At 43.6% G+C, this 27,095-nt stretch overlaps 2 protein-coding genes across 8 annotated transcripts in view; both read right to left on the bottom strand.

The window, feature by feature from the left end:
• Nucleotides 1–1,628: 1,628 nt before the first annotated feature.
• On the bottom strand, nucleotides 1,629–15,170 carry LOC133490354 (long-chain fatty acid transport protein 6). 2 transcript variants are annotated; one of them, XM_061800321.1, is made up of 10 exons: nucleotides 14,613–15,170; nucleotides 14,188–14,391; nucleotides 13,587–13,745; nucleotides 9,654–9,778; nucleotides 6,526–6,720; nucleotides 6,262–6,352; nucleotides 5,964–6,162; nucleotides 3,164–3,261; nucleotides 2,789–2,919; nucleotides 1,629–2,720 (listed from the first exon to the last, which is right to left on the bottom strand). In XM_061800321.1, the coding sequence occupies exons 1-10, from the start codon at nucleotides 15,085–15,087 to the stop codon at nucleotides 2,544–2,546; spliced, it is 1,854 nt and encodes a 617-aa protein (XP_061656305.1). In that variant the 5' UTR covers nucleotides 15,088–15,170; the 3' UTR covers nucleotides 1,629–2,543. The 2 variants fall into 2 exon arrangements, with proteins under 2 accessions (XP_061656305.1, XP_061656306.1); XM_061800322.1 differs by having other exon boundaries at nucleotides 13,587–13,610.
• A 486-nt stretch (nucleotides 15,171–15,656) lies between these two features.
• megf10 (multiple EGF-like-domains 10) overlaps nucleotides 15,657–27,095 on the bottom strand; it is an 81,880-nt gene continuing 70,441 nt past the window's right edge. For 4 of the 6 annotated variants that reach the window (XM_061799529.1, XM_061799531.1, XM_061799532.1 and 1 more), the window contains 3 exons: nucleotides 24,427–24,471; nucleotides 24,129–24,341; nucleotides 15,657–18,945 (listed from right to left, as the gene is read on the bottom strand). In XM_061799529.1, coding sequence (XP_061655513.1) covers nucleotides 18,779–18,945; nucleotides 24,129–24,341; nucleotides 24,427–24,471 — 425 coding nt within the window. In that variant the 3' untranslated portion in view covers nucleotides 15,657–18,778. Of the gene's footprint in view, nucleotides 18,946–24,128; nucleotides 24,342–24,426; nucleotides 24,472–27,095 lie in introns of those variants that run through there. The other 2 variants (XM_061799534.1, XM_061799533.1) reach the window with 2 other exon arrangements.

Below are 27,095 nucleotides of genomic sequence, written 5' to 3'. Positions count from 1 at the left end.
TACTCATGATCTATACGTTTCGCGTAAATGGCCGATTTTCAGTTCAGAATCGTGTTGATGCCATGTGCTCATTAAATGCAAACATTTGCCAATTTAAACCTGTCACCTATTTTCCCATTTGCATGTACACTGTCTGCTTGCAGACAATTTATGCGTGTGGGAGCGCCACAATATGAATTCCTAAGATCTACTGTACTAAATACAATGATTACACTGGGCAACACAGTTTTTGTTGGTCTGACAGCTGTTTTTAACTAATCTTTGGGTGCGGAATCCAAAACTGATCTCAAATTTTCTGTCACTCCAGGTTTTTGAACTACAGGATCATCGTTTTCTTTAAAAATATGAAAAATGTATCGATGTAAATAAAACACTAAGATGGAATAGTTACAAGCTATGAAAACTAAAAAAAAAACAGCATAAAACTAAATAAAACTTACAACGGTATGCCCATGGTTGCACGGTTAAGAGAAAAGCCAGCACAAATCCTCTTAATTCCTACTATGCTAGCTTTCTGTATGCAGATATTTAGTACTGACCTATTGGGAGCTGTACACACCTCTCACCGCACTGTCTCAATTGTGCGTGCACAAACAAGTTGCCACGGAGCTGTAGATGTGTCCAATCGTAATCAACTGGCAAGTCTTACTACAGCTAATCAGTGGAATTTGCTTTAATTTGCTTATCTGGAGGGTAAGCTTGAAAGAAAAAGAAAAAAAAAAAAAACTGACTGCAATTTTGGATCAGCATGCCAATTCTAGTTTTAATCAGCATAAAAATCGAACTCAACAGAATTTTTTTTTCAAATTGTTCCCCAGCGTTATGAAGTTCAGTAGTGAAATGGGGAAGTCTCAAAGGCCCATTATTCACCCATCAATTATCCCAGCTGCTTATCCCCACTATAGGGTCACGGGTGAGCTGGAGCCGACATCAATATGTAAAGGATATCACCACATGGGCTCAGGAACACTTGTCGGTAAATACAGTTCGGTGCTGCATCCGTAAGTGCAACTTAAAACTCTACTATGCAAAGCAAAAGCCATTTATCAACAACACCCAGAAACGCCGCCAGCTTCCCTGGGCCCGAGCTCATCTAAGATGGACTGATGCAAAGTGGAAAAGTGTTCTGTGGTCCGACGAGTCCACGTTTCAAATTGTTTTGGGAAATTGTGGACGTCGTGTCCTCTGGGCCAAAGAGGAAAAAAACATTGGGACTGTTACGGACGCAAAGGTCAAAAGCCAGCATCTGTGATGCTATGGGGCTGTGTTAGTGCCAATGGCATGGGTAACTTACACATCTGTGAAGGCACCATTGTTGCTGAAAGGTACCTACAGGTTTTGGAGAAACATATGCTGCCATCCAAGCAACGTCTTTTTCATGGACGCCCGTGCTTATTTCAGAAAGACAATGCAAACCACATTCTGCACGTGTTACAACAGCATGGCTTTGTAGTAAAAGAGTGCGGGTACTAGACTGGCCTGCCTGCAGTCCAGACCTGTATCCCATTGAAAATGTGTGGCGCATTATGAAGCGTAAAATACGACAACGGAGACCCCGGACTGTTGAACAGCTGAAGCTGTACATCAAGCAAGAATGGCAAAGAATTCCACCTACAAAGCTTCAACAATTGGTGTCCTCAGTTCCCAAACGTTTATTGAATGTTGTTAAAAGAAAAGGTGATGTAAACCGAGCGACACGACTGAACTGGACAATAATAATGATGCATTACACATACGGCACTTTTCTCGGCGCTCAAAGACACTTTACAATTTCACACATTACTCATTCACTCCTCAGTGACACCTGGTGGTGGTAAGCTACTCGTGTAACCACAGCTGCCCTGGGGGAGTCTGACAGAAGTGTGGCTGTTTTTTTTGTATTTCTGCACCTAAGGCCCCACTAGACATCCAACCACGCCCCCCACCAAACATCCAACCACATTTATTCATCGGCAATGAAGGTTAAGCGTCACCGTCCGCATAAAAAAACTTGCAACAGAAAAACTTCACACCTGGGGAACCTGATAGAGAAATGAGGCATAACATACTGTACACTGTACTCTATATATATATGTTTTTTTTTTGTTTTTTTTGTTTTTAAATTGAACCACAAACAACATGGTGTGATTGTCACGGAAGAAGCGGATTGCCCTGTGCATGGGATACATGTATGGATCCCGCCTGATGGACTGCATAATTATATACAGTATTTGGTTGCGTTTGTGCTACTGTATGACGTCAACATTTCTTTGTATATGGCCATTTGTTTGTTGTTTTTGCTTTATTTTGTGTTAGATCAGAGGAATTGATTCATTGTGTGTTAGGAAATAGGAACGAGTAGAATATTGCATATTGTTTTACTCTGAATTAAGGGCATGTTGCAAAGAATAACTGCTGGTATGCAGGGACTAATTAAAAGTGGAATTATTCTCTAAAATGCATTATTGCCAAATATAATGACTTGCTAATTACCTATTCATAACGTATGAATCATTATTGCTCTAATGGAGCCCTTATTACTTGTCAGATAATTTTCTCAGGTACTATAGTTTGATTTTTCCAAACACAATATCCTCATATAGAGATACATCGAGGAGAACGTAGTCCTTCTGAGTGATAGCTAAGAAATAGAGATGATCCTGTGTGATCTCTGGGTTAAATCCTTCCTGGACCAGCTTCCCCTTCTGTTGCTTAAAAGTTTCTGTCACATCCAGAGAGGGCTGAAAACACAAGTTGAGCAGGTAAAAATCTGTGAAAATACAAACTGCGGGTGTGAAGGTGCCCATACCTGGATTCGGAGAAACCATGGCCAGGCATACGCGGGAAGGGTTTCAACCAAGTGGTCGTAGAGTTTTGCACCATTCAACGTGTGCTCCTGTTTTAAAACAATTGCAGCCATGCCTGCTCGACCTTCATGTCCTGCAATTGATGCCCAAATCAAAACAACAACTGTCATGCTGCGAAAAGAATTCAATAAGTGAAAGAGTAAACACACAATGGTTTATTCATTAGATAGGTAGGTACTGTTGGTGGATGGAGAGTTACAATACTCCCACCCCCAGAAAAAATATATGATATGGAAAAAATAATTAACAACATCCTGCTCTATTTACGCAACATGTATCATGCAGTGTAGCAATTAACTATTAACAATGTTACATACCTGGTACATTGACTCCATAAACATTGGCCTCTTGAATAAAATCAAGAAGACATAAAGCCTCGGACACTTCCATAGTGGATACATTTTCTCCTTTCCACCTGTAGAAGACATATCTTGAGATGTCATTTCACCATGTTTCATTCATCCATCCATTTTCAAAATCGCTCGTCCTCATTCGGATCGAGGGAGAGTTACAGCAGATTCGAGATGAGAGGCGGATTGCCAGTAAATTGCGGTGCACATCCAGTCCAAACAACCATTCGCACATAATGATTTTGTGCGTAACTGATGCGTGCTTCCTTTTGTGCACAAATCAAATATATATCCGCAAAGGTTGAAACATGGCAACTGGACTATTTGTGTTTGTTGAACGAACAATAAACAAGAACAGTCCAGTCGCCATGATTCAACCTTTGCGGATTACCATGACACGGTCGACTGAGAATCTACACAGAAAATAAAATATACAGGATAGCTCTTTTGAATTTGAAATCCACCATCTTTTATTTTTCGAATTAGGAAGGGTTCTGTGAATGTGCGTATTGCGGTGTTCCGTACCTCCAACAAGAATAAGAACCACTGTGTTAAACACTACCCTAGCATGCCGCCCATCTTCTCCTCCTTTGGGCTTGTCCCTTTAGGGGTCTCCACAGCGCGTCATCCTTTTCCATGGAAGCCTATCTCCTGCATCCTCCTCTCGAACACCAACTGCCCTCATGTCTTCCCCCACGACATCCATCAACCTTCTCTTTGGTCTTCCTCTCGCTCTCTTGCCTGGCAGCTCCATCCTCATCATCCTTCTACCAATATACTCACTATTTCTCCTCCGGATGTGTCCAAACCATTGAAGTCTGCTCTCTCTAACTTTGTCTCCAAAACATCGAACCTCGGCTGTCCCTCTGATGAGCTCATTTCTAATTTGATCCAACCTGGTCACTCCGAGAGCCAACCTCAACATCTTCAATTCCGCCACCTCGAGCTCTGCTTCCTGTCGTCTCTTCAGTGCCAGTGTCTCTAATCCGTCCATCATGGCTGGCCTCACCACTGTTTTATAAACTTTGCCCTTCATCCTAGCAGAGACTCTTCTGTCACATAACACACCTGACACCTTCCTCCACCCGTTCCAACCTGCTTGGACCCGTTTCTTCTCTTCCTGACCACACTCACCATCGCTCTGGACGGTTGACCCCAAGTATTCCAAGTCCTCCACCCTTGCTATCTCTTCTCCCTGTAGCCTCATTCTTCCCCCACCACCGCTCTCATTCATGTACATATATTCTGTCTTACTTCGTCTAATCTTCATTCCTCTTCTTTCGAGTGCATGCCTCCATCTTTCTAACTGTTCCTCCACCTGCTCACTGCTTTCACTGCAGATCACAATGTCATCTGCAAACATCAGGGTCCACGGGGATTCCAGTCTAACCTCATCTGTCAGCCTATCCATCACCACTGCAAAAAGGAAGGGGCTCAGGGCTGATCCCTGATGCAGTCCCACCTCCACCTTAAATTTGTCTGTCACACCTACAGCACACCTCATCGCTGTTCTGCTCCCCTCATACATGTCCTGTACTATTCTAACATACTTCTCTGCCACTCCACACTTCCGCATGCAGTACCACAGTTCCTCTCTGGGTACTCTGTCATAGGCTTTTCTCTAGATCTACAAAGACACCTTCTGACCTTCTCTGTACTTTTCCATTAACATCCTCAAGGCAAATAATGCATCTGTGGTACTCTTTCCAGGCATGAAACAATACTGTTGCTCGCAAATACTTCTGTCCTGAGTCTAGCCTCCACTACTCTTTCCCATAACTTCATTGTGTGACTCATCAACTTTATTCCTCTATAGTTCCCACAGCTCTGCACATCACCCTTGTTCTTAAAAATGGGCACCAGTACACTTTTCCTCCATTCCTCAGGCATCTTCTCACGCACTAGAATTCTATTGAACAAGCTGGTCAAAAACTCCACAGCCACCTCTCCTAGATGCTTCCATACCTCCACAGAAATGTCATCAGGACCAACTGCCTTTCCATTTTTCATCCTCTTTAATGCCTTTCTAACTTCCCCCTTACTAATCATTGCCACTTCCTGGTCCACCACACTTACCTCTTCTACTCTCCCTTCCCTCTCATTTTCCTCATTCATCAACTCCTCGAAGTATTCTTTCCATCTAGCTAGCACACTGCTGGCACCAGTCAACATATTTCCATCTCTATCCTTCATCACCCTAACCTACCCGTGGTGTTCATGATTTTAAGAACAGGCTCAAAACCCAGCTTTTAACTAATATTTAATTTTCCTTTTAATGTACTTTCAAATTATTTTATTTCCTTTTAACTTTATTTTATTTTCAATGCTTGATTATTATTTATCATATTTTATCTTTACTTAGAGTATTTCAATGGGCCACGACCATTTGTTCTGTCAATAAGGATTGCCTTTGCTATGAATGCCTACAATTTTAAATCAGCAATAACTTTTTGAAAATAGGACCTCAAGTGTGGCTGTTTCAGCTTATGAGACATTTTCCCATATAAAACCCAGGGGGCATTAAAAAAACAATAAAAATTGGTAATCTAGAATTGAAAAAAAATGAAAAATAAAAATGTATCTGCATGTGTCCTGCGATTGGCTGGCGACCAGTCCGGGGTGTCCTCGTGCTCACAGACAGCTCGAATAGGCTCCAGCTCACCTACGCCCCTCGTGAGGATAAGCGGTATAGAAAACGGATGGATGGATAGATGAAAAATAATTTAACGTGAGAAAATGTGTTCTGACAAGCGATGTTGATTGGTACCTGAAAGTGTCTCCAATACGGTCACGGAAGTAAATAAATTCTCTGTGGTCTTGGAGCAGGAGGTCTCCAGTGTTAAAATAGACATCACCCACCACAAACACATCCTTGATCAACTTCTTCTCAGACTGGACCTTATTTCCAGCGTAACCCAAGAACTGATTCATTGCTGTCATTGGAGCTACCAGGATACCAGCCTCACCTGCTCCAAAAAAAAAAAAGTATGAGTGATGTGTTAACTCATAAAATGGCTTTCAACTTGAGAATTTCTGGCATAATGGTGTACAGATCATGGAATTACCTATCTGTGCTTGTACACATCTTCCAGACTGTGTTCTGAATGGTTCATATGTTTGTGTGTCATATCTCAGGAGTTGAAATGGTACTGAAAGCTGCAGAAGCAGAAATATTTTAGCAGCAACCATCCAACTGTTCACAACCTCAGGCTGTCACATTACGGACGGACGGGAGATTGCAATGACTTAACATTCAAGACTTCCGACTGATTTGTGCATTTCCAATAGAACAGGTCTCATCATTTAATAAATCCTATCAAGGTCCTGACCTTGTTGAAGTAGCTTGCTCTCCCAATGGGTCCGACCTCATCGGTGTAGTTGAGGAAGCCAATGCTGGCTTCAGTTAAACCATAACCTTCTCTGATCTTGATCGTACTAAACCGTTTGGCAAATGCCTTCCACACATCTGTCCGAAGCCCGCTTCCTGCTGCAAGCCAAACACAGTGACTCTTCTCTTCTGGAACCTACCGGTACATATAGAGGAATATTCAAATTTAACTTCAAATAGTCAGCAGATTATATGAAACATTTAGGAGAACATGCTTGGCTTGTTTCATTCAATTTTCATGTCCCTCTAATTGTCCATTGCAGAACCAGTCATAAATAAAATAAGAAGTAGAAGAAAACACTAAATCCACAGATAATAGAAAATTGCTGACTTGGAGATTTATAGATTTAAAAAAAAAAATAAACATCAGAGAAGGCAACAGTTGGTGATGATGGATAAGTCAGAATGCTTGGACCTCGTGAGTGGCATCCCCCAGAGGTCAGTGCTGGGAGCCATGTTATTTAACATGTATATAAATTATATTTGCAATGTATAAAAATCTTTTAAATGTGTAATTTTTGCAGATGGCACTAACATCAGCATGTTTGTGGGAAAGTGAGTGTCCAGGGTGGGAGGGGTCCTTTATGATTCCACTTGTCCTGTGTTCCTTTGTGACCTCCTGGATGAGTCGTTGCTGTGCTCTTGGGAAAATTTTTGTAGGCCGGCCACTATTGGGAGGGTTCACCACTGTCCCATGTTTCCTCCATTTGTAGATAAAGGCTCTCACCGTGGTTTGCTGGAGTCCTAAAGTTTTAGAAATGGCTTTGTAATCCTTTCCAGACTGATAGATGTCAATTACTTTATTTCAAATCTTTTGTTGAATTTCTCTGGATCATGAAATTTGGATATCTTTTTGCCAACTTCATTTCTTGATGGAACAGGTCTGGAGGGAATCAGGCTTGGATGTGGTCAGTGAAAATGAACTCTACTTTCCAAAAAATGTGATTAGCCACAGTTAATTTATGACAGTGCCAGGTAATTTTGAATATTGTTTCTCTCTTTCTGAATAAAATAAACATTTAGAAACTGCATTTTATGTTTAAAGTGGGGGCAAATCATTTTTCACGGCACTGTAAATTAGTAAGTTCTTAGTTTGACAGAAATAAATTCACTAAATCAAAAATAATAAACCACAAATAAAACTAAAACCATGATATATATAAACCGTAAAAACAAAATCCGAATGCATCCAGTTACGGAATAGAGGGCATCAATTTAGAAAGGGTATATGAAAAGAAATTTCGAGGGATAATTATTGATGCCAGAACTTGGTGGATACCTCATATAAAACACATACAAACCAAACAATCTGGAAGAGTTTCAGTCCTGTCCAAATCCATGTACACCCTGCATAATAAATCACTCCATATTCTTCTAACTCAGTAATATAAAAAAAAAAAAAAAGGTATTTGCAAACATTGTGCATTCTTCAAAAACGACCCATTAGGATAATCCATAATTCAATTTATTGTGAACACACTAACAGTCATACAACCCTGAAAAAATTCCTGATCTGATTGCGTTTAAAACTGACTGAACAATTTTCAAAGCTAGAAATGATATCCATCCATCCATTCTCAACACCGCTTATCCTCTTTAGGGTCGCGGGGTGCTGGAGCCTATCGAAAACCATTCGCACTCACATTCACACTGAGTGGGAACTGAACCCACGCTGCCCACACCAAAGTCAGGCGAGTGTACCACTACACCATCAGTGACCATTTGACGAGACAGCATGTTCCCAAAGGACCGTTCGACCTGCTAACCAGACGTCCACCGTGCTGGGTAGAAAAGAAGCTTCCCTGAATTTCTCAGTCATTCACAAGCAAAGATGGGGCGAGGTTCACCTCGTTGTGAACAAGTGCGTGAGAAAATAGTCGAACAGTTTCAGGACAATGTTCCTCAACGTAAAATTGCAAGTAATTTAGGGATTTCATCATCTACGGTCCATATCATCAAAAGGTTCAGAGAATCTGGAGAAATCACTTCATGTAAGCGGCAAGGCCAAAAACCAACATTGCATGCCCGTGACCTTCGATCCCTCAGGCGGCACTGCATCAAAAACCGACATCAATGTGTAAAGGATATCACCACATGGGCTCAGGAACACGTCAGAAAACCAATGTCGGTAAATACAGTTCGGTGCTGCATCGGTAAGTGCAACTTAAAACTCTACTATGCAAAGCAAAAGCCATTTAGCTTCTCTGGGCCCGAGCTCATCGAAGATGATAAGACTGATGCAAAGTGGAAAAGTGTTCTGTGGTCCGACGAGTCCACATTTCAAATTGTTTTTGGAAATTGTGGACGTCGTGTCCTCCGGGCCATAGAGGAAAATGGGTGCAAAGTTCAAAACCCAGCATGTGTGATGATAAGGGTTAGTGCCAATGGCATAGGTAACTTACACATCTGTGAAGGCACCATTAATGCTGAACGGTACATACAGGTTTTGGAGAAACATATGCTGCCATCCAAGCAAAATCTTTTTCATGGACGCCCCTGTTTATTTCAGCAAGACAATGCCAAACCAAATTCTGCACGTGTTACAACAGCGTGGCTTCGTAGTAAAAGAGTGCGGGTTCAAGACTGGCCTGCCTGCAGTCCAGACCTGTCTCCGATTGAAAATGTGTGGCTTATGAAGCGTGAAATACGACAACGGAGACCCCGGACTGTTGAACCGGCGAAGCTGTGCATCAAGCAAGAATGGGAAATAATTCCACCTACAGAGATTCAACAATTAGTGTCCTCAGTTCCCAAACCTTTATTGAATGTTGTTAAAAGAAAAGGTGATGTAACACAGTGGTAAACATGACCCTGTCCCAGCTTTTTTGGAAGCTTTTTTTGTTTTTATTGCTTAAATCCGAGAATAATAGTGAGGAAATAATTCAGAATTTTGTCATACAGTCAGTGATCTAGTATTATTTTCCTGACATGACCTGACACGAGTACATAAAACATCAAAAGGAATGTAATTCAAATAAATCAGTATTCCACGCCATTCTTAAGCAACTGCTACATTGGAACAACGAGACAAAAATGAGGGTGAAAAAGTGTTTTTAAATGTCATCTTACCACGGCTTGGTTGACCAGATATCGACAGAGCTCTCCTATGTACTGCACCACTGTCACATTGTATTTCACACAGTCCTTCCAAAATTGACTGGCTGAAAACTTCTTCTTTAAGACACAAGTTGCACCTTCGATAGAAATGAAGAAAAAAATAAGGCAGACAAGCAGCATTAGTAATCTATAAACTCCATGTTGCAGAGATGATTATGAGGGTCGTTCATTCATTCATTTTCTTCTGCTTATCTGAGGTCAGGTCGCGAGGGCAGTAGCTTTAGCAGGGAAGCCCAGACTTCCCTCTCCCCAGCCACTTCCTCCGGCTCTTCCGGGGGGATGCCGAGACGTTCCCAGGCAAGATGTAGTCTCTTCCAGCGTGTCCTGGGTCGTCCCCGGGGTCTCCTCCAGGTAGGATGTTCCCGGAACACCTCACCAGGGAGAAGTCCGGGAGGCATCCTAAACAGATGCCCGAGCCAACTCATCTGGCTCCTCTCAATGCGGAAGAGCAGCGGCGCTACTCTGAGCCCTTCCCGGATGTCCGAGCTTCTCACCCTCTCTCTAAGCGAGAGCCCGGACACCCTGCGGAGGAAACTCATTTCGGCCGCTTGTATCTGGGATCTTCTTCTTTCGGTCCTACAGCTCGTGACCATAGGTGAGGATAGGAAAATTGAGAGCTTCGCCTTTCGGCTTAGCTCCTTCTTTACCACAACGGATCGATGCAAAGTTCGCATCGTTGCAGATGCTGCACCGATCCGCCTGTCGATCTCCCGATCCAATCTTCCCTCACTCGTGAAGAAGACCCCAAGATACTTGAACTTCTCCACTTGGGGCAGGATCTCATCCCCGACCTGGAGAGGGCACGCCACCCTTTTCCGACTGAGAACCATGGTCTCAGATTTGGAGGTGCTAATTTTCTCACCAACCGCTTCACATTCGGCTGCGAACCACTCCTGTGAGAGTGGGAGATCACGGCTTGATGAACCCAACAGAACCACATCATCTGCAAAAAGCAGAGATGCAATACTGAGGCCACCAAACCGGACTCCCTGTACGCCTCGGCTGCGCCTTGAAATTCTGTCCATAAAAGTTATGAACAGAATCGGTGACAAAGGGCAGCCTTGGCGGAGTCCAACCGTCACCGGAAATAAGTTCGACTTACTGCAGGCAATGCGGACCAAACTCTGACACCGGTCGTACATGGACCGAACAGCCCGTATCAGGAGGTTCGGTACCCAATACTCCCGGAGCAACCACCCACAGGGCTCCCTGAGGGACACGCTCGAACGCCTTCTCAAAATCCACAAAACACATGTAGACTGGTTGGGCGAACTCCCATTCACCCTCGAGGACCTTGCCAAGGGTGAAGAGCTGGTCCACTGTTCCACGGCCAGGACGAAAACCACACTGCTCCTCCTGAATCTGAGATTCAACTTACCGACGGACCCTCCTCTCCAGCACCCCTGAATGGAACTTACCAGGGAGGCTGAGGAGTGTGATCCCCCTGTAGTTGGACCACACCTTCCTGTCCCCCTTCTTAAAAAGGGGGACCACCACCCCAGTCTGCCAATCCAGAGGCACTGTACCCGATGTCCACGCGAGGTTGCAGAGGTGTGTCAACGAGGACAGCCCCACAACATCCCGAGCCTTTAGGAACTCTTGACGAATCTCATCCACCCTCAGGGCCTCGCCACAGAGTATCTTTTTAACCACCTCGGTGACCTCAACCCCAGAGATAGGAGAGCCCGCCTCAGAGATGATAGACTTTGCTTCCTCGTGGGAAGGTGTGTTGCTAGAATTGAGGAGGTCTTCAAAGTATTCTCCCCACCGACTCACAACGCCACGAGTCGAGGTCAGCAGCGCCCCATCCCCACTATACCCAATTTTGATGGTGCACTGCTCCCCCCTCCTGAGATGCCGGATGGTGGAGCAGAATTTCCTCGAAGCCGTCCGGAAGTCGTTCTCCGTGGCCTCACCGAACTCCTCCCATGCACGAGTTTTTGCCTCAGCGACTACCAAAGTCGCATTCCGCTTGGCCAGCCGGTACCCATCAGCTGCCTCAGGGGTCCCACAGGCCAAAAAGGCCCGATCGGACTCCTTCTTCAACTTGACGGCATCCCTCACCGTTGGTGTCCACCAACGGGTATGGGGATTCCCGCCACGACAGACAATGACCACCTTACGGCCACAGCTCTGGTCGGCCGCCTCAGCATTGGAGGCACGGAAAATGGTCCACTCAATGTCCCGCCGCCTACCGCAGGATGTGGGTGAAGTTCTGCCGGTGGTTGAAACTCCTTCTGACAGGGGATTCTGCCAGACGTTCCCAGCAGACCCTCACAATACGTTTGGGCCTGCCACGTCAGACCGGCATCTTCCCCCATCATCGGAGCCAACTCACCAGCAGGTGGTGATCAGTTGACCGCTCCGCCCCTCTCTTCACCAGAGTATGCAAGACATGCGGCCGCAAGACCGATGACACGACCACAAAGTCGATCATCGAACTGCGACCTAGGGTGTCCTGGTGCCAAGTGCACGCATGGACACCTTTATGCTTGAACATGGTGTTAGTTATTGACAATCCGTGATGAGCTCAGAAGTCTAATAACAGAACACCACTTGGGTTCTGATCGGGCAGCCGTTCCTCCCAATCACACCCTTCCAGGTCTCCCTGTCATTGCTCACATGAGCATTGAAGTCCCCCAGCAGAATGATGAAGTCCCCAGCGGGAGCGCTCTCCAGCACTCCCTCCAAGGACTCCAAAAAGGCTGGGTACTCTGAACTGCTGTTTGGTGCATAGGCACAAACAACAGTCAGGACCCGTCTCCCCACCCGAAGGCGGAGGGAGGCTACCCTCTCGTCCACCGGGGTCAACCCCAACGTACAGGCACTCAGCAGGGGGGCAATAAGAATACCCACACCTGCTCAGCGCCTCTCACTGTGGGCAACTTCCCGACCTACGTAACCCTTTCGGGCTGTGCCCGGCCGAGCCGCATGGGTGCAGGCCCGGCCACCAGGCGCTCGCCTTCGAGCGAATTGAAGACTCTAAATTGCTCGTAGGTGTGAATATGGGTGCGAGTGGTTGTTTGTTTCTACGTGCCCTGCGATTGGCTGGCGACCAGTTCAGGGTATGACCCGCCTCTCGCCCGAAGATATCTGGGATAGGCTCCAGCACACCCGCGACCCTTGTGAGGATAAGCGGAACGGAAAATGAATAAATGAATGAATGAATGTCAGTAAGAACACTATTTATTTTGCTGTCTGCTATTGTGTGAATGCAAAATGGCTGCCTTCAGCTAACAGATCCCTCTGAAGCATTGCAACAACATAATGAGGCTCTCTCCAACGGCATTAACGGTAAAGACAGCTTGAGTGACACAGAAGGACCGTTTGTAAAAGAACCCAAAAAAAGGAACTTTGAAGAAATTAACATGCATTTGTGTTATTTTTCATGGAAAAGGAATATTAAGCAATAGGAGAAAAATTCTATTCAGTCAAAAAATGTAATGAGCATCTTCAGAAAACATTTTGCATATCATGGAAACTTCATTTCGGACACCTCACGGTAAAGACATTTTTTCCTTAAAAGTTTGAAAAAAATTATTTCTGAATTTTTTTTAAATAAAAAAATATAAACTAATAAATTTAAAAAATATATAATAATAATAATAATTTAAAAAAATTTAAAATAAAAAAACAATTCTGAATTTTTTTCTTACAAACAATTATGACCTTTTGATGGATAATAACTACCAACAATTTAAATACTCATCCATTTCATTTTCCATACCGCTTATCCTCACACGGGTCGGGTGATGTTAAACTGTGATGTACATTTCCTTGCACACCGAACACAGAAGCAGAGCACACACACGCGCGGAGGCATGCGGCAAGCGATGTCATCGTGCGATTGCTCAGCTTTTGCGTTCTCTTCTCAGACGTTCTTACCAAGCTGTATGCATCCTCCAATGCCTAACAGGGAAGCAGACATGTGGTAAAGAGGAAGGGTGATGTATATGATGTCATCAGATGTCGCTCCGCACATGTGAAAGAATGCCATACTCATGATGGCTTTCAGATGCCCCACACGTGCCGCCTTTGGGAAACCTGGCCGTGACAAGGGACATACTGTCATTTAGTGCTGACATGAACAGTTTCAGTTGTCAGTATTCGGTGAATTGGACTTTAGAGCGTAAGGTATAACATTTCGGAATTGGTTCCACACTCTTGAGTTGATGGAAGTTGAGGAGTCGACAATGCTAACGGACGCAGACAGGGGGGGGAAAAAAACCCCAAAAACAGGCAGATACTGTAGGACAGATGGATGCGCAGTATGAGGGTATTCCAAAATATGAATACCCCCTTGAACGTTTCCGCATATTGTCACATGACAACACCCAAATGTAAATGTATTTCATTGGGCTTTCATGTGATAGGCCAACACAAAGTGGTGCATAACTGTGAGGTGAAAGGAAAAGGATACCCGATTTACTTTTGTATTTTTGTATTTAATACTTATTTCGGAGTGGATAAAATATTCATGCAATACCTGTGGTTCCTGATGTAAATATGAAGAGGAAGTTGGACATGACGTCGACTTTAAGCGGCCCGCTTCTGTTCTCTGTCGACATGTTTTCCACCTTATCAAGTAAACCGATGAAACCATCAGAAAGCGACGAGTGACGTACTAACCACACCGATATGTTGTCCTCCTGTAAGTCGGGCAGCACCACCTCCACCAAATGAGCTAGACCTGCATAAACAGACGCGATGCGCCAAACCGGTATTACGATACAGATCAATCAAACACAGATGTGCTGTCACTATTGTTCTCAGCTCTAAAATCCCAATACATCTAAATAGCAAATGCAAAATGTGGGAGGGGGCTCGGGTTTGTGTGCGCAATTTGATTTGAATCCGGGTCCTCCGAACTGTGAGGCGGAGGAGCACATCGTGAGCGTAATTGTGCAATACCTTTGCCCACCACAAGGGTCTTGGCTGCACAACTCCGAATGCAGTGGAGCAGAGATTTGGCTTTAATGTTGGTGTTGAGAAAGGCGACTTGACATCCCAGTTTGCACAGTCCCAGCCATACGCAAACAAAATCCGGTTCGTTGCACATCAGCACAGCGACAATGTGTCCTGGTTCCAAAGAGCTCTCGCCGAACGCGTTCGCAAACTGGTTGCTTCTTAAGTCCACATCCTGGTACGTCAACTTCTGGTTTTCGAAGATAATGAAAGGCTTCTTCGGGTTCCTCCTCGCCTGGAGGAGAAAGCAGTCCAGATACGTGATGACTCCTTGCCGCATGCGAGCTTGCAACGACTTGCTGTACATCCGCAGTTTCAAGTAATACTTGAAATCCGCCCATAAAAACGGATAACATATTTTGTGATAGAGAACGAGAGCCACCGAAGCCGCTAAAATACTCGTAAACACAACAGTTAGCATCTCGCTGTTCAAATCCCACTCGAAGGAAGGAAGGAGAAAAAAACAAAAAAAAAACTGTTGCAAAACATTTGACAAGCAGCGGCAATGAGTGGAAGAAGGCGGTCAGCTATTGGCGGTCACAGCAGCCAATCAGGTGCCGCGATGGAAAGACCGAGTCCTCGCGAAGACGCCATCGCGATTCTAATAAATCAATGGAAAAAAAAATAGAACACTGAATATGTCACAGGGTAGCTAGGGGTGTTTCTGCAAAGGTTCCTGTGGTGGGAGACCCCTATTGTTGATATGATCGACCAGAGCTGTGTCATGGATCCCCAGACCCATGACATATTATTACTTTGTTGTTAAATTGGAATCGAAATGACTTAAAAAGGAATCAAAACAAAGTGTAGAAGTCGAACTCGACTCGAGACTTGCGTGTCTCGAGTTGGGGCTTGACTTGACTTGCAAAGCAATGACTTGGTCCCACCTCTGTCTTGGGGTCTAGTTCGCGACTCAGGGGAAGCTCGACTTGGAACTTTTTATTGATTAAACCGGTGCGTCAAATGTGATAATAATTCACAAACTCCACAGAAGACCAACATATCTTTTATTGTACCAACACCGATCCCTCCCGACCCTTTCCACCAACCCTTTCCCTTCAAAACAAGAGGCGTAAAGAACCAATTACAGGCAACAACAAAACCATTTCTAAATCAGTTCAAAAAGATTTCCACAATCGGTGTGACATACATTATATCCTGTACTTATATAAATGCTCTGTACATTCTTTTGTAACCTTCTCCTGACCAATACCTTTTACCAATAAGATCGCTCTGATGCAGTGGAAGCTCTCTGTGAACCATTGCTTGTGCTGTAAAATGGGACTATAGAAATGTCAGGAAAAGACGACATGAACATCTGAGCTTTGCTGGGAAAAATTCTGAAATGATCCATCTTGGGCTCATTTTTTTTTTTTTTTTTTTTATAGCACAAAAAAATTGCCATTTGAACAGGGGTGTGTGCACTTTTTTTTACATCCACTGTATGTTCAATGTGACCCCACTCAGATGAGCAAAACACAAGTTGTCACAAGAATACGAACAACATAATAGCAGATTGGGAAATAAAATGGCTACACAACTGAAACCCTATAAAAACCATAATCTGGTATGCAGAAACAAGACAGCGTTTTTTTATTTTTACATCAGACCAGATCAAAGTATATACTGTACATTATTTACATCATTTCTAACATATTCCAAATACAGTGTCTTGAAATGGTTTTTCCATCCCAGGTTAAGACAGGCAATAATACTAATGGCTTACAGAAATCATAATGGAATAATAATTTTTAAAAAAAAGTTATTTTATTGTATACGAATGATTTCAGATTGTACAAGTTTGTACAAGAAATCTAATCCAGAAACTGAGCTCACGTCACAAACTGCAGTGATCCATTGTTGTGCCTTTATGTTTTCTACTAACTAGTTAAAAGTGGGTCATTAGGTCACGGTCAACCTTGGAGCGCATGGGAACTCTGGATTGGCAAGAGAGATACAAAATACTAAGGCCATCATATTATGACGATTATATCGAGGCAATGACAGAAATTGGCCGCAATATGAAAAAAAAAAAAAATATCAATTTACAGTAATAACATATAAAGAAAAAAACATTCTATGCAGAGCTACTGTAAATGGCAGCAAATATTGTAGTCATAGTGGAGATTATTCTGTAAATACTGTATGTACAAAAACAATACGTATGAATGATTAGTAAAGAAGAAAAATGGGGCTGATGATTTAGGATTTTTCTTTAGACGGGAAATGAACTGATATTTGTGATTATGATAAGTGAAGTACCCATTGTCTGAATGAAATGTTGCATCAATGTGCAATGCTGAAAAAAAACAAAAACAATGGCACGCATGGCACAGTGTTACCTTGACTCTTCCACATAAAACAGAAGAAAACCCACGCCATGGGCACTCACATTTGCTGCCTTTTGAACTTTGCGCTGATAACAATCCGCGTGGTCCTTTTGCTCTTTGGCTCGGAGGACACGACGTCCATGATTTCCAGAAACAATTTGCAATGTGGACTCGTCAGACCACAGAACACTTTTCCACTTTGCGTCAGTTCATCTCAGATGAGCTCGAGCCCAGAGAAGCCTGCGGCGCTCTTGGGTGTTGTTGATAAATGGCTTTTGCTTTGCATAGTAGAGTTTTAAGTGCACTTACGGATGTAGCGCCGAACTGTATTTACTGAGGGATCAAAGGTCACGGGCACGGGTTTTTGGCCTTTAACCTTTTGATGATATTATGGACCGTCGATGATGAAACCCCTAAATTCCTTGCAATTGTACATTGAGGAACATTCTTCAACTGTTGGACTATTTGCTCACGCACTTGTTCACAAATTGGTGAACCTCACCCCATCCTTGCTTGTAAACAATTGAACTTTTCAGGGATGCTCTTTTTATACCCCATCATGATACACACCTGTTTCCAATTCACCCATTCACCTGTGGAATGTTCCGAACAGATGTCGCCCCCCCACCCCCCCCCCCCCCCGCATTCCTCAACTTTCCCAGTCTTTTGTTGCCTCTGTCCCAGCTGTTTTGGAACGTGTTGCGGGCATTAAATTCAAAACGAGAGAATATTTATCCATGACTTTCTGTACTATGAATGGCAACACTGGTTTATTGCACCGCCTGCCATCTAAAATTGTTTTTAAATACGAGCCGTCGATTGGCTGAGTTTTTGCTGTGAGTTGCAAAACCCAAACTTGAGAAACGAGTGCTGTATGGCAGCAGGAGGCGCCACTCACTCGACAACAAGCAGAACTTTGGCTGATACGATTAGTAAATGTTCATCCAAAAACAGGCTTCGCTACCATGTTTGTATGTTTTGTATGGGTAAATGTCTCCCATGCTGAAACAGCCACGCTCTAGGTCCTATTTCCAAAAAGTTATTTGAAGCATTCATAGCAAAGGCAATCCTTATTGACAGAGCAAAATGCTTGTGGCCCGTTGAAATACACTTATTTTTATAACGTCAAAGACAGACGTGCATAACGGTAAAGACATAAACAACTTTATAAAAATCGTGTGTTTCACAAAATACATTTGTTGCCCTTCAAACACTGCAGATACACGTGCATAAATGATCCAAACTACTCAATAAACCCATTCCACTCTTTTCTTTATACAATTGTAATAACGGTAAAGACATGCAATAGTTCCAACACTGCAAAATTCGTACATATTCATTCTTATCTCAAATGTGAAATTGGATAATTTTCTACATGCTCTCTCTCTCTGGACTCTGGTGTGCCATAGCATGCTCGTTTGGAATCACCGAATGAACCTTTTTGGAATGTTGGAGTAAGCCGGAACTTCTCGACTGTGAGGCAGAAGTGCGAACCACTGGCTCACTACTGCCTGCAAACATCCGAATTATTCCAAATATTCTCAGTTGCTACATATGAGGTGTATGAATGTATTCTACGTTGAGTTTGAATCAGTTCAAAAAATAAGTTGAAATTGAAAATACAAACTTTAAAAATTACGTTTTGTATACCCACTTTGTTTATAACTGTTATAAAAGTAAAGTATAAAAACACAAGATCACAAAAATGGAAGAGGGTATGCAAACTTTCGATGCTTCCAGTTGTGCAGGTGAAAAACTTATTTCTGCAGTGAGTCTCTGTTGTCAGTCACTATCCAGCTCCTTGTGCTCTGATGTTGGACTTTCTCGGGTTGGTAGCACATCGTAGTGACAGGGGATATGGCTGTTTTTGGGTAGATCGTATGGGTCCTGGCCTGGCAGCACGCAGTCATTACTTTCTCCAGTGCCGTTAATGGTGCTTGCGGTTGGGTCTGAATGAAAGAAACATGAGATTACATGACACGAATGTATTGAATAACTACATTATTTATTATAGTGCACCATAATGGTCTCACACCCATGTATATTGCCTTTAATGTCTGCTGTTCAATTCGTCAATTGCTGCAAATACCTAGGAATCTGGCTTGACAGTTCACCTATATATTGATATTCTTTTACATTTTCTGCCCAGAAACGACTGGAACACGCAACAACAAATACCATAATTTCTCTTATAAAATGCGAACCCATGTATAATACGAACCCCCAAAATTGACCTCAAAATTCTGGAAAACCCTTCTATCAAGGTATAATGCATTTTTACAATGCATGATTTTGCTTCTACCCATATGATCAAAACATGAAGTATCTGTATTTTGTTTTTCAAATAATTATTCTGAAGTTAAGCACTTTATTTGAACACGTAATCTTTTTTTTTTTTTTTTTTTATTGACTTGCTCTTATTTTGAAATTCACAGCCCTACTTTTGACATGACAGAACAAACTGGCCATAACATGGACTCAGCAGACTCAGACCCGGTGCGCAAAGCCCTTCAAGCGCAGGATGAAGTCATCTAGCGGGACTATCAGAACATCAGGACAAAATTATGAGACAGGTGGCCTCACAGTTTGAAGTTCTTATGAAAATGATTCGGAAGAAGGAACCAGTTGGCACAACACCCGGTACCAAGGTTTTCATGTGAAGCAGTTACCACGCAACCACCTGCCACCTCCGCTGCTGTCTGCCCTCAGCTCTCTCGACCGGAAAGGTTCTCTGGAGATTCTGGGAACATTAAGTCGTTCATCACTCAGTGCGAACTCCACTTTGAGCTGCAGGCAGCTGCCTTCCCCACCGAGCGGACAAAAATCGCTTTCGTCATTTCCCACCTGACTGGTCGTGCGGAGGCATGGGCTACTGCTGAACGGAGCCGCAATTCTGCCGCGTGTCATTCGTTGGCTTTTTTCGTAAAGACTATGGAGCAGATTTTTCAGTTTTCCACACCAGATCGTGAGGCAGCTCGCACCCTTGTCACCTTACACCAAGACAAGCGCAGGGTGTCAGATTACGCGATTGAGTTTCGCTTTCTAGCAGCTGACAGTCAGTGGAATAATAGAGCTCTACTCGATGCATTTTTTCAAGGACTATCCCCCGTCGTCAAGGGTCATTTGGTCCCGCTAGACCTGCCGACCGACTTGGACACTCACATCGCTCTCACCGTAAAAATCGACAAGAGGCTTTTGGATCGCGAGCCGGACGAAGTTCGGCGGAGGGCTACGTCACCACGCAGCTCAGGCCCAATCAATAAAATGATTGTGTTAGTGCCATCTTGTGGCATCATGGTGTCAACAAACTACGATGAAATGAGTTGAGGTACTTCATCCAGCCATCCATCCATCCATCCATTTTCCATACCGCTTATCCTCACTAGGGTTGCGGCTGCGCTGGAGCCTATCCCAGCTGACTGCGGGCGAGAGGCAGGGTACACCCTGAACTGGTCACCAGCCAATTAGGGCACACATAGACAAACAACCCTTCGCACTCACATAAGAACTGTGAGGCTAACCAGTCATTCACCGTGCTGCCTCGAGGAACTTGATTCAGATGAAAGTAGTGCTTTGCTGCCATCTTATGGAAACTTGGAGCCAAGAAACTATGTTGAAGTGAGTTAAGGGACTTCATTTTGACAAAAGTAGTGCTCATCTTGTGGCATCAATAGGCAATTATGAATATTTTGGGGGATTCAATTACTTATCCCTCACGAAGAGTTGGGGACTCAAAGCATTTAGAGTCCATACCATAGGGGACACCGCGTACAGTATTGTAAGTGTTTAGACAACAGACGTACTGTAAGTCCAAGAAATGCTCAGGACAAGACAGTCATTCTCAATTTAAAACAATTCTCTGCAATTTCCAAGTTGTTATTTGTAGCAACACCAGCAGTAATAGAGTAATAAACCCCCAACAGAAATTTGATTCACCTCCAAATGCAGAAACGTCTTTTCATGTGTATATTATTTCATATTTTTAAGTAGCTTTAAGGGTTTTCTCCGGGCACTCCGGTTTTCTCCCACATCCTCAAAACATACGTGGTAAGTTGATTGAAGACTCTAAATTGCCCGTAGGTGTGAATGTGAGTGCGAATGGTTGTTTGTTTGTATGTGCCCTGCGATTGGCTGGCGACCGGTTCAGGGTGTACCCCGCCTATATATATATATATATATATATATATATATATATATATATATATATATATATATATATAAAACATCTATCAGTCTGGAAAGGGTTACAAAGCCATTTCTAAAGCGTTAGGATTCCAGCGAAACATAGGGAGAGCCATTAACCTTCAATGGAGAAATTATGGAACAGTGGTGAACCTTTCCAGGACTGGCCAACCGACAAAGATTACCCCAAGTGAACAGCAATGACTCATCCAGGAGGCTACAAAGGACCTCAGGACAACTTCTAAAGAACTGCAGACCTCCCTTGCCTCAATTAAGGTCAGTGTTTATGAAACAACTAAGGAAGAGACTGGGTGAAAACTGCATCCATGGCAGAGTTCCAAGGCGAAAACCACTGCTGACCTAAAAGAACATAAACGTTCGTCTTACTTTTGAAAAACAAACAAACAAACAAACAAACAAAAACGTGAATGATTCCCAAGACTTCTGGGAAAATATTATACAGACTGACGAGATGAAAGTTGATCTTTTTGGAAGTTGTTTGTCTCGTTACATCTGGCGTAAATGGAGGACAGCATTTTGGAAAAAGAACATCATACCAACAGTCAAACATGGTGGTGGGAGTGTGATGGTCTTGGGCTGCTTTGTTCCTTCAGGACCTGGACAACTTGCTGTGATTGATGGAACCATTAATTCTGCTCTTTAACAGAAAATCCTGAAGGAGAATGATCAACCATCAGTTCGTGACCTCAAAATGAAGCGGACTTGGGTTCTGCAGCAGAATAACAATCCAAAACATACCAGCAAGTCAACTTCTGTATGGCTTAAAAACACGAAAGGAAGGTTTTGGAGTCTGGACTAATCAAAGTCTGGACTTGAATCCGATTGAAATGCAGTGGCATGACCTTAAAAAGGCAGTTCATGCTCGAAAACCCTCAATTTTTGCTGAATCAAAACAATTCTGTCAGGAAGAGTGGGCCAAAATATCTCCACAGAGATGTGAAAGACTCATGTCCAGATTTAGAAAATGCTTGATTTCAGTTGTTGCTGCTGAGAATGGCCCAACCAGTTATTAGATTTTGGGGGCCATTACCTTTTCACACAAGGCCAGGTAACATTGAATACTTTTTTTCCCTTAATAAATGATATTACCATTTAAAAACAGCATTTTAAGTTCACTTGGGTTATGGGTTATTTGTCTGATGTCTACATTTGTTTGATGAATCTTGAAGTGTGGAAACTATGCAAAAATCTAAGAATCTGAGAAGGGGGCCAATACCTTTTCACGGCGCTGTATTTATGCCGAGAAATGTTACTGCATATAAAGTCTACAACATCACAAAAGAAGAATGCAAATGTTTGAGTCACACAATTGCGAGCAAATGTGATACCTGGAAATAAAAGATGAACTGCTAATCTCTTATCTTTTGATATATATAAAAATAAAAATAAAAACAGGCAATTTCATGCCTTGAGCATTGGCCCCGTTTCTCACACTGAAGGTCCTGGCAATGTAGTCAGTGAAAAAACATGGGAACCCAGAATTTATTGCGGTGATGTTTTTAACTACAGTACTGTGGTTGTAGAAAATCAAGCTAAACGTTGCTCTTCACCTGCATTTGTTCCTGTCGATATTGTAATGAGTGTGTGCGTTAGATATTCGTCAGGGTAAGGTTTGTATTTCCATCCATCCATCCATTTTCTGTACGGCTTATTCTCACTAGGGTCGCGGGCGTGCTGGACTCTGGGCGAAAGGCTTTTTACACCCTGAACTGTTCGCCAGCCAATCACAGGGCACATATAAACAAACAACCATTCGCACTCACACACCTACGGGCAATTTAGAGTTTTCAATTAATCTACCATTCATGTTTCTGGGATGTGGGAGGAAACCGGACTACCCAGAAAAAAACCCACGCAGGCGTTGGGAGAACATGCAAACTTCACACAGGCGAGGCCGGATTTGAACCCGGGTCCTCAGAACTGTGAGGCAGCTGCGCAGTGCCACCGGTTGGTATTTGTGATTTTAATTCATAAACCTTTGACTGGCTTGTGTTTTAAACAGTCACTTTCCGGTTCGGTTCTTTGTATTCTCAAGCAATTTGGTGTCTTACCAAATGTATGTGTGTGTATTACTCGGTAAGGTTTCTTTTTCTGCCAAAAATAAGAGCCCAATTAACCCCATATGAATCACTGTTGCCACATTAGAATCATATGGCCAATAAAGCTAACTGTATCAGCAAATGTGCAGGTGAATTACTGCACGACCAATATCAAAAATAATAATAATAATAATAATAATAATAATCAGCAATGCGCTGAACCTGTGATAAGGGAACCGAGATACAGCGAGGGATTACTGTAGTTACACACATCCTATCAAAATGTAACCTGTGGTAAATCCTAGATGTTAGCAACAAATCGTAGCTAAAGTTTGTATTTAACTAACTTTGCTGATTCAGTTTTCACATTCATGATTTTTCTCCGCACTCTTTGATTTATTTGTTTTATTTAAAACTGTGCGTTATTGTTTTTTCGTGCTTAACGGAAACACGCTCTTTAAAAACGTTGGAGCAGCAAAGTTAGTGAAACAGAAAATGGCCCAAATATTTGGCCACAAATTCAAAAACGGAGTTTTGGATTGACAGTGCAAATAAAACGTGTCAGATTTCAATTTTGTATGAAGACGGTTTCTTCTCGATGCCCATTTATGCTTGCAGGCTGTGGCGCACTAGGAGAAACTCATTAACTGCAGTACACATGGCGACAGCACTAATGTAATCAAATAAAGCAGTAAAGCATTTTGCTTTGGAACTCACTCTAGATCTAGTTTCCATTTGTCCATTCGTTAGTGAATCTTACATTGGGTGAACGTTATTAACTGACATGATTTACATCAAGTAAAAATACAAGGGATTGGACTTCCAGGATGCTATTTTTATACACGGTAATCAAAAAGATTTTTTTTTTTCCCCCAACACTGGTTCCTCACCAATTTCATAGACATTCCTGTTATTGATCAGACTACTGCTGCTAGTGATTTCAGCGTAGGGTGAATCCCGTCTGGTGGGTGACTTCATTTCCACATAGCCACATTCAGGGTTTTTCGTTGTCAGTATTGGGGGGTCTTTGATAGTGGCATATGGGTTTTCAGAGCTGTTCAGGGAGCTGGAGCTTCCATGATACGGTATGCCTTTCACCAGGTCTGCACAATGAAACAGTGTGAAAAACAATCAGCATTAACCTGGCAAAAAGTGGCTAATTTCAGCGTGTCTATCTTCAGAATTTACCTCGCAGAGACTTTCCCATGCATCTTCTGTCTACTCCATAAGCTCCTGGTTTACAGGAAGAAATAAATGGAAGTGAAATTAGTTCTGTCGCTACTGTGGTTAGCTAAGAGTGTGATCATGCATTTTCAACCTTAAGATTTTGTGTTGCATGTCCTTGGAAGATTGGGACATGTGGGCTCATTATCATTCAAGGAATTTGTCATATCAACACACATTTACACATGATATGGCACAAAATAGGATACCTGAGGTCCGAGATTAGTCCAATAAGTCCCAAGACTTGTGAAACATAAATAGAATAAGATGATAAAATCAAAGAAAATAAGATAAACAAAGATAAAAATACTTATCTAAAGTTATGGGTGTGCGCAAATATGTGTATTTTCAAATATGAAAATTGGACTGTTCTCCATAAAATGAGCTAATGGAACATTTCAATGCTAAAAGTGTTGCTTTGAATACGAGCCAATAGCATACAATACACTCGCCTAAAATAATAAAGAGCTAAGTCTAAAAAATGTTTTTACCTTCTGTAGCAAATGCTTTGATCTCAAAATACTATTTAAAGGTGGGGAGGATTATGACACTGAATGCAGTGTTCTGTATTGTTCCGTTGTGTCTCATCATTCCTTTTTTGGGGGGCCAGACCTCAAGACTGCAAAGGCCAATCATCTGCTCCATCCATCCATCCATCCAGCCATCCATCCTCCGCTTATCCAGGGTCAGGTTGTGGAGGTAGCAGTTTAAGCAGGGAATCCCAGACTCTTCCGCTTGTCCTGAGTCATCCCACGGGGGCCTCATCCCAATGGGACAAGCTTGGAAAACTTCACCAAGTGGCATCCTAACCAGATGCCCAAGCCACCTCATCTGGTTCCTCTCGCAGCGGCTCAACTCTGAGACCCCCGGATGACTGAGCTACTCAGCCTATCTCCCAGGGAGAGCCCAGACACCCAGCAGGGGAAACTCATTTTGGTTTGCTTGTATTCGTGATCTTGTTCTTTAGGTCACGACCCACAACTTGTGACCATATGTGAGGGTGGAACGCAGATCGACCGGTAAATGGAGAGTTTCCTCACCACGACAGATGCAGATGTCCAAATCACTGCAGACACTGCAACAAAGTGCTCCGTGCTTCCCTCAGTCATGAACCAGACTTAATGATCCTTGATGAGGGCACTCCACCCTTTTCTGATTGATGACCACGGCCTTAGATGTGGAGGTGCTGATTGTCATCCCAACTGCTTCAGACTCGAGAGTTGAAGATTGCGGCCAACAGAACCACATAATCTACAAAAAGCAGGGACATAATACTGAGGCCACAAACTGTACACCCTCAGCGCCTCAGCCGCCGCACATAGAAATTCTGTCCCTAAAGGTTATGAACAGAATCAGTGACAAAGGGCAGCCTTGGCGGAGTCAATTCCTCGCTGGAAACGACCCCTACTTACTGCTGGCAATGCAGACCAAACTGACACCGGTGATACAGGGACCGAACAGCCAGTACCAGGGGGTCCGGTGCTCCACACTCCTGAACCACCCCCCGTACAACTCCCAGAGGGACATGGTAGAATGGCTTTTCCAAGACCACAAAACACTGGTTAGGCAAACTCCCTTGCACCCTCTAGAACCCAGCTGAGGGTGTTGACTTTGTCCACTGTTCCACGGCCAGGATGAAAAACACACTGCTCCTCATAAAGCTGAGATTCGACTTCTTGACGGACCTTTGACTTCTTGACAGAGACGGACCTTCCTCCTTACCAAGGGGGCTGAGGTGTGTGATCCCCCTGAAGTTGGAGCACACCCTACTTCTTAAAAACGTGGACGACCACCCCGGGCAGCCAATCCAGAGGAACTATCACCAATGCCCACGCGATGTTGCAGAGGTCTATCCAACATGACAGTTGGGCAACACCCGGAGCCCTTAGGAACTCTGGGCGGCTCTCATACACAACTGGGTCCCTGCCACTGGAGAGCTTTTTTATCTCAATCCCAGAGATAGGAGAGCCCGATTTAAGAGTCCCCAGATGCTGCTATTGAGGAGGTTTAAGTAGTATTCTCCCTTACCGACTCACAATGTCCTGAATCGCGGTAGGCAGCGCCCCATCCCCACTATACACAATGTGAATGGTGCACTTCTTTATCCTCCTGAGACGCTGGATGGTGGACCAGAACTACCTCAAAGCAGTCCAGATGTTGCTCTCCATGGCCTCACTGAGCTCCTCCCATGCCTCAGCAACCCAAAAGTCCTGATATGACTTTTTCTTCAGCTTGACGGCATCCCTCACCGCTGGTGTCCACTAACAGGTTTGGGGATTGCAGCCACCGGTTGACCGCCTCAACAATGAAGGCACGGAACACAGCTCACTTGGAATCAATGTCCCAGGCCTCCCACAGGACACTTGGTCGAAGTCGTGTCAGGGGTGGGAGTTAAACTCCTTTTGACAGGGGACTCTGCCAGGCGTTCCCAGCATACCCTCACAATACATTTGGGTCTGGATCTTTCCCCACCATCGGGGCAATACACCTCCAGGTGGTGATCAGTTTACAGCTCTGCCCCTCTCTTGGAAACACCTTCCAATGTTAGTGTGCATTATAGGTTTGTTTTTTTTAGCCATGCTTTGTATGGTCCCTCACCTAGGAGCTGTTTGGCATGGGTGACTCTAACGCGG

Source organism: Phyllopteryx taeniolatus, chromosome 15 (genome assembly GCF_024500385.1).
Source record: "Phyllopteryx taeniolatus isolate TA_2022b chromosome 15, UOR_Ptae_1.2, whole genome shotgun sequence".
Classification (NCBI taxonomy): domain Eukaryota; kingdom Metazoa; phylum Chordata; class Actinopteri; order Syngnathiformes; family Syngnathidae; genus Phyllopteryx; species Phyllopteryx taeniolatus.
Note: the sequence above shows the minus strand (reverse complement) of the source record. Positions and strands in the feature narration are given on the sequence as shown.